This window comes from Centruroides vittatus, unplaced genomic scaffold (assembly GCF_030686945.1).
Source record: "Centruroides vittatus isolate TY-2023 unplaced genomic scaffold, ASM3068694v2 contig_377, whole genome shotgun sequence".
NCBI lineage: Eukaryota > Metazoa > Arthropoda > Arachnida > Scorpiones > Buthidae > Centruroides > Centruroides vittatus.
Genome location: NW_027122198.1, coordinates 105,889 through 122,987, shown reverse-complemented (window position 1 = coordinate 122,987; position 17,099 = coordinate 105,889). Strand labels below are relative to the sequence as shown.

Below are 17,099 nucleotides of genomic sequence, written 5' to 3'. Positions count from 1 at the left end.
GCAATTTAGAGAATTGAAGGGCTGCCGTTCTAATGTTTCTGGGTAAATTTTCTTTTTGTGCACGTAATTTTAATTGCGGAGTCATTAGTTCGATCGATAGCAGTTTCATGAAGTGTCTTCTGCGTTGATTTTGTGGAAGTTTATTATTCAGATAATAAATGACATGAGAATTTACGGCCGAAATATTTAGCAAACTATAAAAAATAACAAGGGGCCAGCGTCGGCAGTATCTTGCGCAATTATAACGTGACGCCAGTTTATCAACAACGTCGACGCCTCCCTTTGTAAGATTGTAAAACGTTACGATTTCGGGTTTGTTTTTTTCCTCGGTTGAAGAATCAATGCTATTGTTGTGGTGTAAAGTTGATAGTAAGAGAGTTACTTTATTTCTTTTGGGAGAATATGAAACTAAAGTACACTTTTTTTGGAATCCAAACATGCTACTGAATACAGTTCTGTTTCTCGAAGTAATGAACTCTGGCGGTATTTCTCTTTTATTTTTTTTTAAAGTACCGACTGACGTCAGCTTTATGTCTAATAATTTTAATGCAAGTTCGTAACTCGTAAACCAATTATCAAATGTTATATTCCTTCCAGAGCCTGCTACGGGTTTACATAATCTTAACACAACATCTTTAGGAGAATTACTTGTGAAATATTGGCCCTGCGGTTGCATTCCCGCATATACTTCTAAGTTGCTACTATAAAAAGTCCTTGAATCTGTCAAGGCAAAAATTTTTATCCCATATTTTGACGGCTTGCTTGGAATATATTGCCGGAATTGGCATCTGCCCTTAAATGCCTCCAACATCTCGTCTATAGTTAAATATTCCGATGGGTAATAATTCTTTTGGCAATTAGTAACAAATTTCTCAAAAAAATCTCGCACCGCAGCGAGTTTGTCAGTATTACGACGATCATTTCTAGTAGCTTTATCGTCAAATCTTAACGCTCTTATTAGAAAACTAAATCTTTTCTCTGACATCACAGGTTTTATAATTTCTATTCCGAAACCATCGGAGGTCCAAATATCTCGCAAATTTACTGTATTTAATTTCATCACCGCACATGCAAACAATATTCCTATAAAAGCTTTTATTTCACAAATATTTGTTGAGATGGCATCACGCTCGCGGCTAAATTTTTCTTTTATTCTCTCTATATACTTATTTGTATTTTCGACAATATGATTTAATATATCGTCATCAAAAAATAACTTCCAGCATTCCGAAGGTGTTTTGACGAACTTTGCTCTTCCATTTGGGCCAGGCAAATGAGTTATAATATTTTCTTTCTCTCTCCTCTGAGTTTGAAGGGGCATTTCCTTATTCCACCTAGTTACACGGTCTTTACCCATAAAAAATGAACCAGAAGTACTAACCTCGTCTAGGTCTGAACAAGATTGTTCAGATTCAGAGTCCGATTTTCGCTGCTCCAAAATATCATCCTCTTCCTCCGAAGAAAAAACATCATCATCATCTTCAATCATCTCTGTTATCTCCGAAGATGAAAGCAAGTAAAAATTACTTTTATCCATAGCGCTGTTTTAACACAATCGTAAAAAAGAAGAACTATACTCGAAACCAAAAACAGCAACAAAAACAATGACGAGCTAATGCGAAAAAACTGCACTTATATAGTATCAGAGTAAAAAGTCACGTGACAGAGAAGGGAGAGGACTAAAATTTACCAAATATGGAAATATGTGAATAGGGTTCCTTATTTGGTAAATTTTTTGTAAGCTCCCTTTTCTGTCACGTGACTCAATAATTACTGCCCTAGACCAAGCCTAACCTTGTTTGGGAATCGAAGTTTTAATTTAAAAAAATACAATTTGACAGGAGATTGATTTATTTTATTTATTTGTAGTTTGGTATCATCTTACGAAGTTTTATGACAGTAGTTCCAATAAAATTTTTATTTATTTAAGTAATTATAATTATTATTTTACCTATCATTCAGTGTTTTTACGGCAAAAATTGAAAATTTTAAAACATTCCATTTCTGGATTCATCTGAAGACAGGTACTAGAGTTATACCATTTATTTGAAAGTTTATTTACATTCTTAGAACAATAATACATATTTGAAAAGACGGCAAACAAAAAAAAAAAACCCTCATAAAACCCATATGATCTATAAGTATTAAACCAACAGCAATAAAAGAATATTCCAATTCATGAAAGACAAAATATAGGGGAAAAAATGTATTTTATAAAACTTAACATTTTCGATGCTACATTTTTATGTGCATAGTTCATATGTATTTTACAAGCGATTTTTTATATCGTCTATTGAAATGTGTACTATTGTACATGTGAGATTCCAGACAGGGTCCAAATACCTCGCAAAACGTAAGAGAAATAGAAAAATTTCTCTAGAAAAAGGACTGTGTAACATCAATATGTCGTGAAGGTACGAAATAAACAACGTAAGTCGCAGGTGTGACTTGATCATAGGTGTTAAATGTCAAATAGAAAGATTGAACTTCGACTTGGACGCTTGTATCAACGACAAAATTTATATAAAACGCAAAAACAGCATGGCCGGGGAGAAGAAAAAACAATCGCGTGATGGTCATAAAAATGTCATTACATCCTCGATTTCTCTACTATCTAACAGAATAAAATACTCGTTGGTGTAATAAAAAATGAAATTTTTATTATATTTTCTGTAATTTGATTTGTAAATGCAAAAATTAAACTTAAAAAACATCAACTCACTATAAATAATTTTATTTATTGACATCAGATTTATTAAATTTCACGAAATTGTATTATTTTTAACCTCAGAGTAGTAAAGCTTGTTTTTTCTAGCAAAAATAATAGACTCGCTAGTCCTCAACTGTCAAAAAGAAGAAACTACTAATCGCTTTATTACTTTGTTTTCAAAAACTCCCCTTTCTATCAGCTGATAGTAAAATGGCTAACAAATTGTTTACTTTCACTTAGAAAAATGTGATGATGTCATAAAACTTTATAAAAACATTTAAAAATACCAATGGAAAAATTTAAATTATTTCTGATCAAATTTCAGTTTATTAGAAGTAATTCACTTTAAAATAACGCCATTATAAACAAAGAAGCGCGCGCGCGCGCCACCGCTGCGGCTATTTTTAGTAACAACAACTGGCGGGAAATTTGAAAATTGAAATCCGAGATAACGCGCGCCATAGTGCCGATTTGGCACCAATAATTAATTAAAAATAACGGAACGCTTTAAGCAAAAAATGAATAGCGCATCATAAAATTGAAGAAAAATTAGACAGGTAATAATTTTTTCAGATTTTTCGGACAATTAGAATTTTTACACGAACTAATTAATAAATCGATTGGTGCCGAATCGGACGTTTTCTTCCCGCGTCCCCTTTCCGTATATTAATTAATAGAGCAACGGGACGAAAGTTTAGTTTCAACCCAGATTTTTCGCCGTCTCGCCCGTAGCGACACCGCATGCATCCACCATCATTACGCTGATAAAAATGAAAATCACGGCACGTGTGATGTCACATCTATGTTGTCGACGAGAATTTTCCGTCTCGGACGCACCCGCCGTTTTCCTTCCGACGTGTTTTTCGATTCAAATTCGATACGAATTCGGGTTTTGGACCGAATCGCCTCCCTGTTGTTTTCGTCCATTACTTTTCTAAAGTCTCTACTCTACTCTATTCGAAATGGAGTAGTCTCTACTGTACTCCATTTCGAATGTAAATACGCGCCAAAAACACGAATTTCCGATACGTGTCCGCGGTTGGCGGCCGGAAAACAATCTGGACGTTATGTGGCGTCAGGAGTAAATCTAGGAACCTTCAGCAGTTCCGCGAAATTCGGTTAAAGTCTACGAAAACTCCTGTCCAAGTCGTCATCTATCTAATGGAGTTCGCCATTAATCTGCCAAATCTCTCCCACGAGTTTTGGGTAATGCAAATAACAGAACCGGACAAAACGAAAGGCGGCGCTTTCGTCCGAATAAACAGTAAATTTCGACGATGGACCAACGTCATTAATATCTTCTTTCGTTTCCAAATGATAAACTTTCCGTTTCGTTGTTTTGAGATTAGAGAAATGTGTCCGACAAAAGCGCAAAATGACGTTAGTAACTATCGCTGTATCTTAAAAATGTTTATTATTCCGCATTTAAAGTTAACGGTTTTTAACTTTAGTAAATTAGTAGAATGAAAAGGCAGAAAATATATATTTCCAGCTGCCGTTGGCGTAATTATGTCGAAAACGATGCAATTAGAAAGTAAATCGGAGTGTGTTTCTGTTCGTATAACGATAGCCTATGTAACAGTAGGAACTCCCATTATAAATAATTACTTGGTACGGCTACTCATTTAATCGACGCAATTAAAAACCGGGTTTACTTTGTCAAAAGGGACGAAGAGTCACGTCGTCTTTGCGGTTTTTTTAAAAACTCTTTCTGGCCTTTGGACAGTAAGAGGGCCTCTTTAAGCAAACCTATTATGAATTCGGTCAGGCCCACAATGAAACGGTCGGGTAGTGAGGGACGGGGGCGGACAGATCTGGACGAACCATCCCCGCGAAAATTCCTGGAGATTTTTCGACCCGTTCGGATGCCCACCCGGGTGTCCCAGTGCGGTTGGCTGTCACCTTGACCGCTCGGCCATCCGGCCGCTTCTTTCAGTCTATTCGCTTGTGCCAGTAAATATAGGTGGCGTATGAGTCGACCAAAATGGCTGCCACAAAGGGGATAACGTGCTTGACAACGTACGAGAGTTACTTGTGTGTTGTCTTTTTAATAACTTTTCTCTCTGTAGTCAAAACGTTTTATTCGCATTTGTATCCGACATTCATCCTAGTTGATTTCGTAGTTGTTTAAGTCACGATGATTATTACACTTTGTGACATTTTAGAATATGTGGCTGATCGATAAAGATGTCTTACAGGAGAGGAAATACTAAAACTGATAACTTCACATCTATCCAGCTCTTTCTCAGCAAACAATTCACTTTAGTTTCACTACAGCTAATTTTGCTGAACTTAAAATTCTTTTATACAAATGATTTCACTCTATCTAATATAGGCCATCGTCAGGTTTAATATTATAAATGTTCCAAAATGGAACGTACCGTTTTCGAATATTTTACATATTTAAAATTCAAAAAAATAATTTAACTTTAAAATAAATTGAAAGAAGTGTGTATATTAAATAAATAAATAAACAAATAAAACACAGAAAACAAAGCTAAGTAGAAAGAAATGATTTAAGGGTTTTTAAATGCCATTTTTTTTTCTATTGTATATTTCCACGCTGTTGGAAGCGCATTAGCATCCATAGCATTCAGGCAACGGTTTTTCATTTTACTTTTATAAATTTCCACCTTTTCCATCTCCAAGGTCCTTTTCCATGGAGAGTGCACCGTTTAAATGACTTTAGCCTCTTCCCATTTTACAATCGTTCGTTCAGTCTGTGCCATAATTGCTAATAGTGTTGTGTCCTTTGTCAAAATTGTATATATGTTCTCGCAGACGTACCGCCAGGTTTCTTCTAGTCACACCACATAATCTTTTTCGATTCCTAACTGTTGATTTTCAAATGGAATTTTATATACCCCAGCTTTACCTTCCTTTTTTACGCCGTCTTTATCGTTTCGTAGCAAGCTACAGATATTAGGTGCTCTTTTATATATCATTCTCGATTTTTATAAAAAAAGAACATTTGATACAACGTTTACAAACGACACAACACAATATTATCAATTATAGCACAGACTGAACGAACGATTGTAAAATGGGAAGAGGCTAAAGTCATTTAAACGGTGCACTCTCCATCCATTGCGTTGGAGATGGAAAAAGTGGAAATTTATAAAAGTAAAATGAAAAACCGTTGCCTAAATGCTATGGATGCTAATGCGCTTCCAACAGCGAGGAAATATACAATAGAAAAAAGAATGGCACTTAAAAAACTCTTATATCATTTCTTTCTACTTAGTTTTGTTTTCTATGATTTATTTGTTTATTTATTTCTTTAATATACACACTTCTTTCAATTTATTTTAAAGTTAAATTATTTTTTTGAATTTTAAATATGTAAAATATTCGAAAGTGGTACGTTCCGTTTTGGAACATTTATAATATTAAACCTGACGATGGCCTATATTAGATAGGGTGAACACTTTCTATTCTAACAAACTATTTTATACCCATAGCAGCCGCCATTATGTAGTTCGCGCTAATACCATTAGGTGTCAGATCTATCGTTGGCACAAGCGAATTGTAACAGGCCATTCTGAGGAAATTACTGTTCTACAATCGTACACAAAGCTTTTCAAATACTCGTTAAATTTAAAATTTCTAACAGTTGAGAAAATTAAATAATTATTTTGGAATTATATTATAATTTAATACAAAAATAATTATGTTGAATTTTCCAAAGTAAGTTAACTTCTGCCGTATTAACCATTTTAATTTCTCGGTGGCGCCAACGTCGCGTAATGCTCGTCGTCAGGTCACAGTGAATTAAGGAGACCGGTAGAAAAATGACTCGACACGCCAAGAACTGTACTGCGGGTGCCGTGTACACTTACCACGAAAAACAGAAAGATACGAAGACTTGCGGATACGGTACTCAAAAGGACCGAATTGGGAAGGATTCTGTCAAGGATTTCGATTGCTGTTGTTTGACATTGCAGCCCTGTCACAACCCCGTGGTGACGTGAGTATTTTCTTTCTATCTCTGTAAGGTTCTGGCTCCCGACCTCCCTCCGTCGGACCTACCATCTTACCTGTGCTTTCGTTTTTATCTGTAATTGGGCTACAGTTTGAAAAAATTGTAGACCTATAGATTTTCACTGTCGTCCGTCTGTTTGTCTGTCTTTCCCGAATCTCGACAACGGAATTTGATAGATGTAAGGCGAGATCAGGTATGGAAACCTTAAAGGCAGGAGGCCCGATTAACTATATAAGAACTTCCAATGCAAACCGGAAGTCACGTTATTTCAGTTAAAAAATTTTCCTTTCAAATGTGTTACATAGATCTAGGGTGGGCAACCTTTTTTATAACATGGGCCAGAATAAATTTTATGCTTTTTCCGTGGGCCACAGTAGTTAATTGACGCCTTCTTGTGACCTGTAATTTTTTAGTCTGCGAATATAAAATAAAAAAAAAAAGAAGTTAATTACTACATTTATTTCTTACCGTTTTCGAAAAATTACAAAGAATTGGAAAAATAACTATTAGTTAGTTATTTTTCCAATTTAATAATCTATTAAAGATCTCGCGGGCCGGATAGAAACTTTTCGCAGGTTGTAGCTGGCCTACGGGCTGGAGGTTGCCCACCATTGAGATAGATGACCGGCACAACTCTATTGTTAAAGGAAACGTATGATGTTTCGGTAGAAGTGCATCTAGGTAGCCTTAATGGCGGTACTTCCAAGACTGTGGCATTTAATTATTTAGCCCATGTGACTATGCTGGTTTCGAGTAGCCCACTTGACTATTTGTGAAGTACTTGATGTTATATAGTTCTAGGGGTGGGACTCGCCTTCACCCAGGTGCTGAGGTGCAAGCAAAAGCCAGCACTGAGGTGCATGTCTATGTTCCAAGAATGCAGACTAGGCAGTAGACGACACAACACAATATTATCAATTATAGCACAGACTGAATGAACGATTGTAAAATGGGAAGAGGCTAAAGTCATTTAAACGGTGCACTCTCCATCCATTGCGATGGAGAGTGCATATTTACTGTATATTATCCAAAACGTGTTAAAAGCTGACCTTCGTCCCATGGGGACTACATTATAATTAGGATCTGGATTTCTAGGTGCAGTTTTAGAATGGATTGGGTGGTTTTTTTTCTCTGTTTTGGGTGCCAGTTTGGATTTTTTTTAAATGCTATATTATTAAGACAAAAACCAACAAGATGTACTATATTTACAAACTACATAATTGTTTATTGCAATTTAGACATAAAGATGAGCATTGTAATTTTTACGATAGTAACCATTTTAATGTTCTTAAAAGTGACGTTTTCTCGTTTGGAGGATAGAATGTTTTTATATAAAGAAAAAGATTTTTTTACATTGACTGAGACTAAGGGGACATGTTTCAGTTTTACTCAGAATTCTAGTTTGGTGCAATCCAGAATATTTTTCAAATCAGGAGTTTTTGATAAACTAGATTTGAGTTTGTCCAGAGCAAAACCTTCCAGTACATCAAGCGCCTGACTTACAACATTCCACTAATCCTGCATTTCAGTTCCACGTCTTTCCAGTTTGTTGATTTTATTCACCAGTAACTTGTACGAATGCACGGAGTAGAGCTCTGTGGTCACTACTAGATCGGCGACTAGTTTCTTGACACTGTCAACGGCTGCAGAATCGCCAGGAGGAAGTTCATTGATAAACACATGAATTTTTTCGAAGTTCTCACACAGTAAAATACCACACTGTTTATCCAAGACCCCAACGGATGACCAGATGTTAGAGTTCGTTGAGTTTGTATTTTCAAGTTGGTACAGTACATTCTGAACAACATTGGTTGTACATAGTGCCTGGTTGGTGATGCAACAAGAATGTTCAGCGCGTACTGTTTTGTGGAATCAGTTGTTTCTTCCAGTATAAATACTACAGGATTGTCTCCAACAACCAGTGGCATAGCTAACATAACTGGCGCCTGGGGCATGACACTTTATTGGCGTTCGTGGCCTGACACTTTATTGGCGCCCTCCTACCCCCTCCAGAAACACATATAGTTTGTCCTGGAGACCATTTGGGCATCCCTCTGTGAGTGCAGCCTGGTGCATGATACACCCCCTTGCACCCCCTCGCTATGCCACTGCCGACGTCCAGATGCCCCTATAAATATATGCTCAAAATTCCTCCTTTTTTGTTTGCCTTCTCTATGCTTTTCCGAACTTGTGTCGCCTGATTTTCATTTCTTGGTGTTTCACATCAACCAAAATCACAATTGCAAATGGAACAGCCAAGAAACTTTCCGTCTGTGCATATACCTTCATCTTTAAACTTATTTGCTAAAATGTTCAATTTAGATGCAGACAATTTTGCTATTTTCTAATGTCACCAACACCGAACAAAGGAAATTGGAACTTGTGCTCACAAGTCCGAGTAAGGTGACCTCAATACAGAATTTTCTAGATTGTTCTTTTCTTAGAAAAGAAAACACGTGTTGCAGATTTATAATGAATCTGTTTACGTTCTTAAAACAACCCTAAGGCTTAGTTGTTTAGTCCAGAAAATTCTGTTTTACCCTCTTTTCTCTCAACAAAAGAAGAGAGTAAGCTAATTATTATAATTTTTTTCCTCAGCATACATGGTTTGGTTTAACGAATTTGTTTTTTCCCCCTCGAGAATGAATAAAAACCACCGAAAAAAGAGAGAATTGTCAACATATTCTTTGAAAAGGCAAAGAAGGGGGAAGCTGGGTGCAAAATATATAGTTTAGGTGCTAGTCACTGTTTTGGGGCATGGTTTTGGGGGGGGGGTGCATTTGGGTGCTAAAATATGGCAATGAGTGGGTCTACTGCACTAAAACCAACTTAGTTTGTCTTTTTACACTCTGCCCCTTTCAAAAATTGAGTGGGTGCAGCACCCAAAAATCCAAACCTTAATTATAATGATGATTAAACACACAAAATACAAATTATATAAATAAACATAAAAGTCTATAATGCTAATATAATAATGGATGTCAATTGGTGATGCAATGAATATTCGGTATTCAGCCTATTTTTTGCTATTCAGCCGAATACCGAATACCTAAAAACAGGAGTAAGAAATAACAAAAACACAGTAAATTAATCATTTCGGTATTTAGATTTAATGTTATTGGGTTAGTGTTGTTTGTTTATATTTATTTATAACTTATAACGTGCACAAAATAAAAAAAATAATATTAGTCACATGTATTCACAATTTATAATTACAAAGGTCAGCACACATACACACCTATTTATTTGAGAATAGTTGCACATCTGAGGGTCTGATTCTGCCTGTCCTTCGTTTTAAGCACTTGTCTTTGCTCTTCCCTTTCTCTTTCCTCTATTGTTCTAGTCCACATATGCTTATGCATACATCATATGTCTGCGCACGATACTTTCGATTCGTCACTTTTCCGTGGTAGATTTCTGATTTTACAATTACTTGACTCGTAGCCTGGTGATAACTGAGAAAAGAGACCGATAGGAGGTTGGTATAAGTCACAGTTATGATTTCACAGATTCGAGACAGCTTCGTAGCCTGAACGGCCCCATGCTTTTGCCTGTGCATGCTAAGTGACTTTCATTGCAATCATTTAGCTTTCTGAAGTCTATGAGAACAATTATTTGGCATTGATGTCTGTGAATTTCATGCCAATAACCTGCCTCAACTTGTTCGATTATGTTATCAACTCAATTTTGTATTTATTTTCACATTTTCACTTCGTAGTCCTTCGCTGTTCTTTTTCCATTATTTACACGTGTCGGTCTTTTCATTGTTATCCACATTTGATATTATCACTTATCGCATACTGCCATGATGCTCTTGTCTGTCCGCTACAACTGTCAAGAATTAATGCAATTGGTGAAGTGTAGTGAGAGTGGGCCAATAGAGAGCAGGGTCCTTGCCATAATGTAGTTTGTGCGCCAATTTTCGTAGTGCGTTAATCAAGCCGAATCGTTTGGCCGAATATTCGGCTACTTGGCCATGCTCCTGGACGAATATACTATTCATTGCAACACTAATGTCAATAAACATATGTCCAACAAACTAAAATATTCATAACTGATACTCTAATCTAGTGGTTCTCAACCTGTGGGTTGAGACCTCTTTGGGGTCGAATGACCCATTTACGAGGGTTGCCTAAGACCATCAGAAAATACATATTTTTGATGGTCTTGAGAACTGAGACATCGCTCCTCTAGGCGGGTCCACCCTAATGCAGATATGCCCACATAAGAGTACCCAGCAAGGTGATATCATGCAAACCCTGTCACATACACTCTGCATAAATACAGGTGTTGGCACCATAATGTACTGTACTTATGTGGACCAGTCACACATGTGTAAAGAGCAGCTGCTGTGTTGAAAGCAGCTACTCTGTTAAAAGCAGCTACTGTGTTGAAAGCAACAGTCTTGGAGGTAAAATGACACTTCATGAATTTAATTACTATAATTAAAATCATCAACTACTGCAAAAAAAAATATTTGTACCATGGGAACTTAATCTGGATGCTGATTGGTCTTATTATATTCAGCTGAGTACTGCCCCCTTGTGATAGTAATAGGTACGTAAAGAAAACAACACAGAGAATGGTAAATCATAGGAATCTTTAATGAACTGCATTGACTAAACTATGCTGCCATGTATCATCTTTTGTATTATTAGGCTATTGTTATATATTATTTTCATTAGCAAACTATACTATGACAATGGATTGTGTAGGGAACATTAAGAAATATTTTTTATAATACTATATTTTCTTATACAGGGTGGGCCAGTGAAAACGAAACAGCAGAGTGTTCGTGTTCGTCCACGCAAACCGCTTGGACAGGTCGATTTTACTCTCGAGGGGACATCTTTTGCAATAAAATTTTTGCGATTCTGAATACAACAGACAACAAAAAATTTTAAAAACTCATTTATTTTGTATTAACTAAACAAGCATTTATTTCGAAAAAAATGTTTGTTTAGTTAATATTCAGAATCACAAAAACTTTATTGCAAAAGATGTCCCCTCGAGAGTAAAATTGACCTGTCCGAGCGGTTTGCGTGGACAAACACGAACACTGTCGTTTCGTTTTTGCTGGCCCACCCTGTATAGTGAGGATTTTTTTACAGCATGGTTTTACCTCAATAATTACAGCAGGAATTGAGAAATTGCAATATGTTATTTGTTGTGAAGTTCTATCAGCCAAATCTATGAAGCTGAACAAACTAAAATGCCATTTTGATAGCAAGCATCTGAGGTTTGCTGGCAAGGATACTAACTATTTTAGAAGCAAAGCTGATGGACTCAAGAAAGCCAGACTCGACACTGGTGGCAAGTACCACAAACAAAATGTAGCAGCCGTTGAAGCTTTGTATTTGGTGACACTCAGAATCACCAGAGCTATGAAACCTTACACCATTGCTGAAGATTTACTATTGCCATTGGCCAAAGACATTGTTCGAGTTATGATTGGAGACGAATTTGTTACGAAATTGAATGCAATTTCCTTATCTAACGACAACGTCCACAAAAGAATAGATGACATGTCTGCTGATATTGTTGATCAGGTAATCCAGTAAATTAAATCTGCTCCACTTTGAATATTTAGTATCCAGCTTGATGAATCTACAGACGTTGCAAACTGTTCATAGTTACTGGTTTACATGAGATATATTAATGATGGTGACTTTAAAGATGTGTTTCTTTTTTGCAAACCTACTTTTGAAACGAAAACTACTGCACGTGATGTATTTGTCAAGTTTGTTCATTTATGAAAGAGCATAAGATCTCTGGGGAAAGGATTTGTGGTGTTTGCACAGATGGTATTTTAGCTATGCTAGGATGTCAATCTGGATTTCAATGTTTGGTACTGAATTAGTCACAAAATGTCATTGGAACTTACTGTATGATTCATTGGCAAATATTAGCAATGAAGATTCCATCACAAGAGTTACAAGAAGTAATGAAAAGCATTATAATTTCTGTCAATTTTGTAAATGCAAGCACTTTAAATAGTCAACTGTTTTTGCAACTGTGCAACAAGTTGGATGTGCTGAACAATGCTCTGCTATTTCACACTGAAGTGAGATGGTTGTCGAGAGGAAAAGTTTTAAAACATGTTTTTGAGCATCGTGATGAACTCAAAATGTTTTTTAATCAGAAAGCAAGACTGCAGTTTGAAGCACTTTTCAGCAATAAAAGTAAATTGCAGAAAATAGCTTACTTGGTTGAGATCTTTGCCATCTTGAATGAATTAAATTTATCACTGCAAGGACCAAATGCAACATGCCTTGATTTGTCTGAAAAGATCTGATCATTCCAGATGAAACTTCAGCTTTGGCAAAAAAAATTGGATGAAAATAAAATTTACATGTTGCTACCTAATCTGCTTTTTTTGAGGAACATGACATTGAACCAGAGAAAAGGATTATGATGATAATTTCTGTTGTCTTCTAAATACTATAAGTGAAAATAAAAAAGAAATGAAATAATGATGAATCATTATTTCATTTCTTTTTGAGATTTTGTTTAATTGATTACTTACACTATAAAGTGTAGACACTCGGACACTTGCCAAGTGTCCGAGTGTCTACACTTTATAGTGTTTAGGAGACAGCAATAATTACCGACATGGTTTCAAATGCATTAAAGTGATAATTTCAGTGAAAGAACACTTGAACATTGTTGCAGATGAAATTTCATTGTACTTTCCAAATCTACCCAATACCCCATTTTCACTTGCCAGAGGCCCATTCACAGTCAAAGTTGAAGATGTTCCTGAGACAGCACAAGAGGAGTTCATTGAACTTTTTAACAGCAATGCAGTGAGAACTGATTATATAATGCCAGTTACAAAATTCTGGATCAAGCGTTTGCAGTCATATCCTGTTCTATCTGAGACTGTGTTGTGCCGCCTTGTTCTATTTCCAACAACATATCTTTGTGAAACATGGTTTTCCAGCTTGTTGGTTATCAAGTCTAAATTCAGAAGTAGACTTGTTGTGGAAGATGTGTACATTATGATTCATAACAGTAGCAATATTACAATTATGAAGTAGCAACAAAAATACTGTAATTTTATGGTTGGGTCACCACAACATGTGGAACTGTATTAAAGGGTCGTGGCATTAGGAAGGTTGAGAACCACTGCTCTAATCAATTAAATGAAATAAACATGTAACAATGCTTTAAACATTGTTTCATTCGTCCACAGTTAACCAAGTTGAAATTTAATTTTTTTTAATTTTTGGAATGATTTTCAAAGTTGTACTAATCATTCCATTCAAATATTGTTTAACTGATGGAGTCTTAAAGGAAGTAGCGCAATCTAACATATCAAATTTAAAATATTCTAACATAGTCTGAAATATAATTAATTAATATATTTCATCAACAAATATTGTCTCAAAACAAAATTATAAATGATACTTTCAAGAATTTTATAATTATAAGAAACATTGGTAAAATTGCACTTAGGTAGTCAAAAAAAAAAAAAAAAATTAAATTTTAACCTGGTTAACTGTGGATGGATGAAACAATATTTAAAGCATTGTTACATGTTTATTTTGTTTAATTGATTAGAGTATCACTTATGAAATATTTTAATTTGTTGGATATGTGTTTATTGACATCCATTATTATATTAGAGTTATAGACTTTTATGTTTGTTTATATAATTTGTATTTTGTATGTTTAATCATTACTATAATTATAATATATATAATCCAAATATATATTTATTATTTATTGCTTGTATTATTTGTAGTTAGAATATCTTTCAAAATACAGGTATAGGACAAAATAATAGGAACACCTGTGAAAGAATGCAAAATATTTATTAGTAGGGAGTTGGGCCACCATTGGCCTGAATTACAGCTTGTATCTGATGTGGGATTGACAAATAAAGGTTGTGCAGAAAGTTCACAGCCAAGGGAATTCACAGCCATTCCTACTGCAGAGTGGTCTCGAGTTCAGGTAGTGTGCATGGAGGAGGAAACCGAGCAAGGACTTTGTTCTCTAAAAAAACCCCACACAGGCTCAATGATGTTGAGATCAGGGGACTGAGGACACCATGTGAGATGTTCCACTTCATCATTATGCTCATCCAACCATGTTTGAACACAGCAAGCCATATGTACCGGGGCATTGTCATCTTGGAATAGAGGATGTTCTCCAGGAAACAGAATATGAAGCATAGGGTATAAATGATCTGCAAGAATACTGCAATAATGCTTGCCTCTGACCTTTTCCCTCAGGACTACAAGTGACCCCAAGCCACGCCATGATATCACTCCCCACAGCATCACAGAGCCTCCTCCGTGCTTCACGGTAGGAACCAAACAGTCAACATGAAATGCCTCTGCTGGTGTTTGCCAGACAAACACACATCCGGTGGTCTGAAATAATGTAAATGATGATTAGTCAGGCCAGATGACCTGTTCCCATTGCTGTTGTGTCCAGTTTCAGTGGTCTCAGCACCACTGTCATCGCTTCATAGCATTCTGCGGTGACACTAATGACTTTGGGATGGCTACTCGGCCATGAATGCTTGCAGCATGCAGTTCTCGTTGAATAGTTTTGGTGGATACGGGGTTCTAGAGATGGGTGTTCATTTCAGAGGTTATCTGTGGCAGTGTAGTCTTATGTTTTTGGGTGACTATCCTCTTCAATGCTCGTCTATCCTGGTCGGTCAACTTCGACTTTCTCCCACTATTCTGCTTCGCAGAGGACACCTTTCCCAGTTTTGTGTAGGCTGTCATAACCCTTAACACAGTAGACCTTGAAACACTCATAAGGTTGGCTGTTCTAGACATTGACGCTCCAGTGAGGCGAGCTCCAATAATCATGCCTCTTTGCACATCGGACAGGTCGGACATAATGGCGCTTTGCTGGGAACAGAATTTTCTCATGCAACTGTCATGTTGCCAAATGCTCGACTGATACTTTCCCTTTCACTCCTGCTGGATGGCAGAATGTTGAGACGTGGTGGGGCTGTATTGGGTGGTCGAAGTACAACACATTTCGAAAGGGGCGTTCCTATTATTTTGTCCTATACCTGTAACTGAATCTATATTTGAATGTATTAAAATAAGTTTTAGCTGGATGATTCTCGTATTTAATTGAGGAGAGTTAATAATAATATGTGAAGTCTGATTGAGAAAAGCCGAGTCAACTTATTTTTATTGCCTAGATATAAAATGATGTATTTTTCCTAAATGCTACTGACATCTCTTGTGTGTCTGCCAAATATAGTTATTCTATATTATTCCTTCTTGCTTAAGTATTGTTTATGAACATCAGTTGGTATGTTGTCTATTTCGTTTATTATGTTTAAAACCACTGAGTGATATGTGGACATTAATATTTTATTTCCATAAGTTTCTAACATAATTTAAACGATTAAATTCGTCTATAGAGAAAATTTCAAAAGCTGTACATAAGATTTCAGGTGATTTTGCAACCCTGAAAAGGACAAACTTCTTTGGAAAGTGGACAGTATCCTGTAAAGCATAAAAATCAAAACTGGAAGAAACTTTGACAACTCACACTTCAACCCCTTTATTTTCCAGAAATATTTTTTAATTAAATAAACATTTTTGGCTCACTTGATAAGCATTCTTCAGGTTAACAACCAAATCAAAACACTGACAACTCTAGTCTGAAGGGTTTGATTCTGAAAATCTAGTAGAAACAAGCCATGTATATGTGGCACCCAATTTGCATAATCTTGCGGGGAACAAGTTTTCCTACCTGCATGCACACAATCTACTGTGTGCATGCAGGTGCCCAAGCCCTGTCTAAAAACTGCCTAAATCAACTCAAAGGTCAAAGCTGGAATACCAGGGAACATGTTTCCCAAACACCTGATTTGCATAATCTTGCGGGGATGAATGTCCCAAAGTTGTCTCTAGCTGTCCAAAATACCTCTAAAACTGCCCAATTTATGGGGTCAAAGATCAAAGTTTGATTGTCCACAATACACCAAAAACTATAGTTCCTTCCCTTCTGTTTTCCATAATTTCACCATTTACCATTCTAATTTGCATAATCTCACACTGTTATATTTTGCATTTAGTATGTATCATTTTCTTTGATGTTTGAAAGAAAATGTTTTCTAATTACAATTTACAGAATTTAAAATTTAAAACCTTATAGTGGTATATGCCAAGTAAAGACAAAAATAGAGGTATTTTTCAGTAATTTTTATTTTTATACCATGTACTATGTAAGATTTTAAATTCTAATTACAACACCGTTTCGAACATTGGTTATCAAAGTGTTCCGATTTGGTTGTTAACCCGAAGAATGTTTATCAAGTGAGCCCAAAATATTTCTTTAATTAAAAAGTGTTGTTGGGAAGTAAAGGTATTTATATGTGAGTTGTTGGCAGTATCACTGATATCCTTGAAAAAGTTGAAATACTAA

The 17,099-nt window shown here is 35.9% G+C and overlaps 1 protein-coding gene across 3 annotated transcripts in view; it reads left to right on the top strand.

Annotated features, from left to right (window-relative positions):
• Positions 1-6,272: 6,272 nt before the first annotated feature.
• Positions 6,273-17,099, top strand: part of LOC136975659 (nitric oxide synthase-interacting protein) — a 39,794-nt gene continuing 28,967 nt past the window's right edge. Inside the window, exons 1-2 of one of the 3 annotated variants that reach the window (XM_067270764.1) lie at positions 6,273-6,322; positions 6,471-6,677. In XM_067270764.1, coding sequence (XP_067126865.1) covers positions 6,502-6,677 — 176 coding nt within the window. In that variant the 5' untranslated portion in view covers positions 6,273-6,322; positions 6,471-6,501. Of the gene's footprint in view, positions 6,323-6,361; positions 6,678-17,099 lie in introns of those variants that run through there. The other 2 variants (XM_067270765.1, XM_067270763.1) reach the window with 2 other exon arrangements.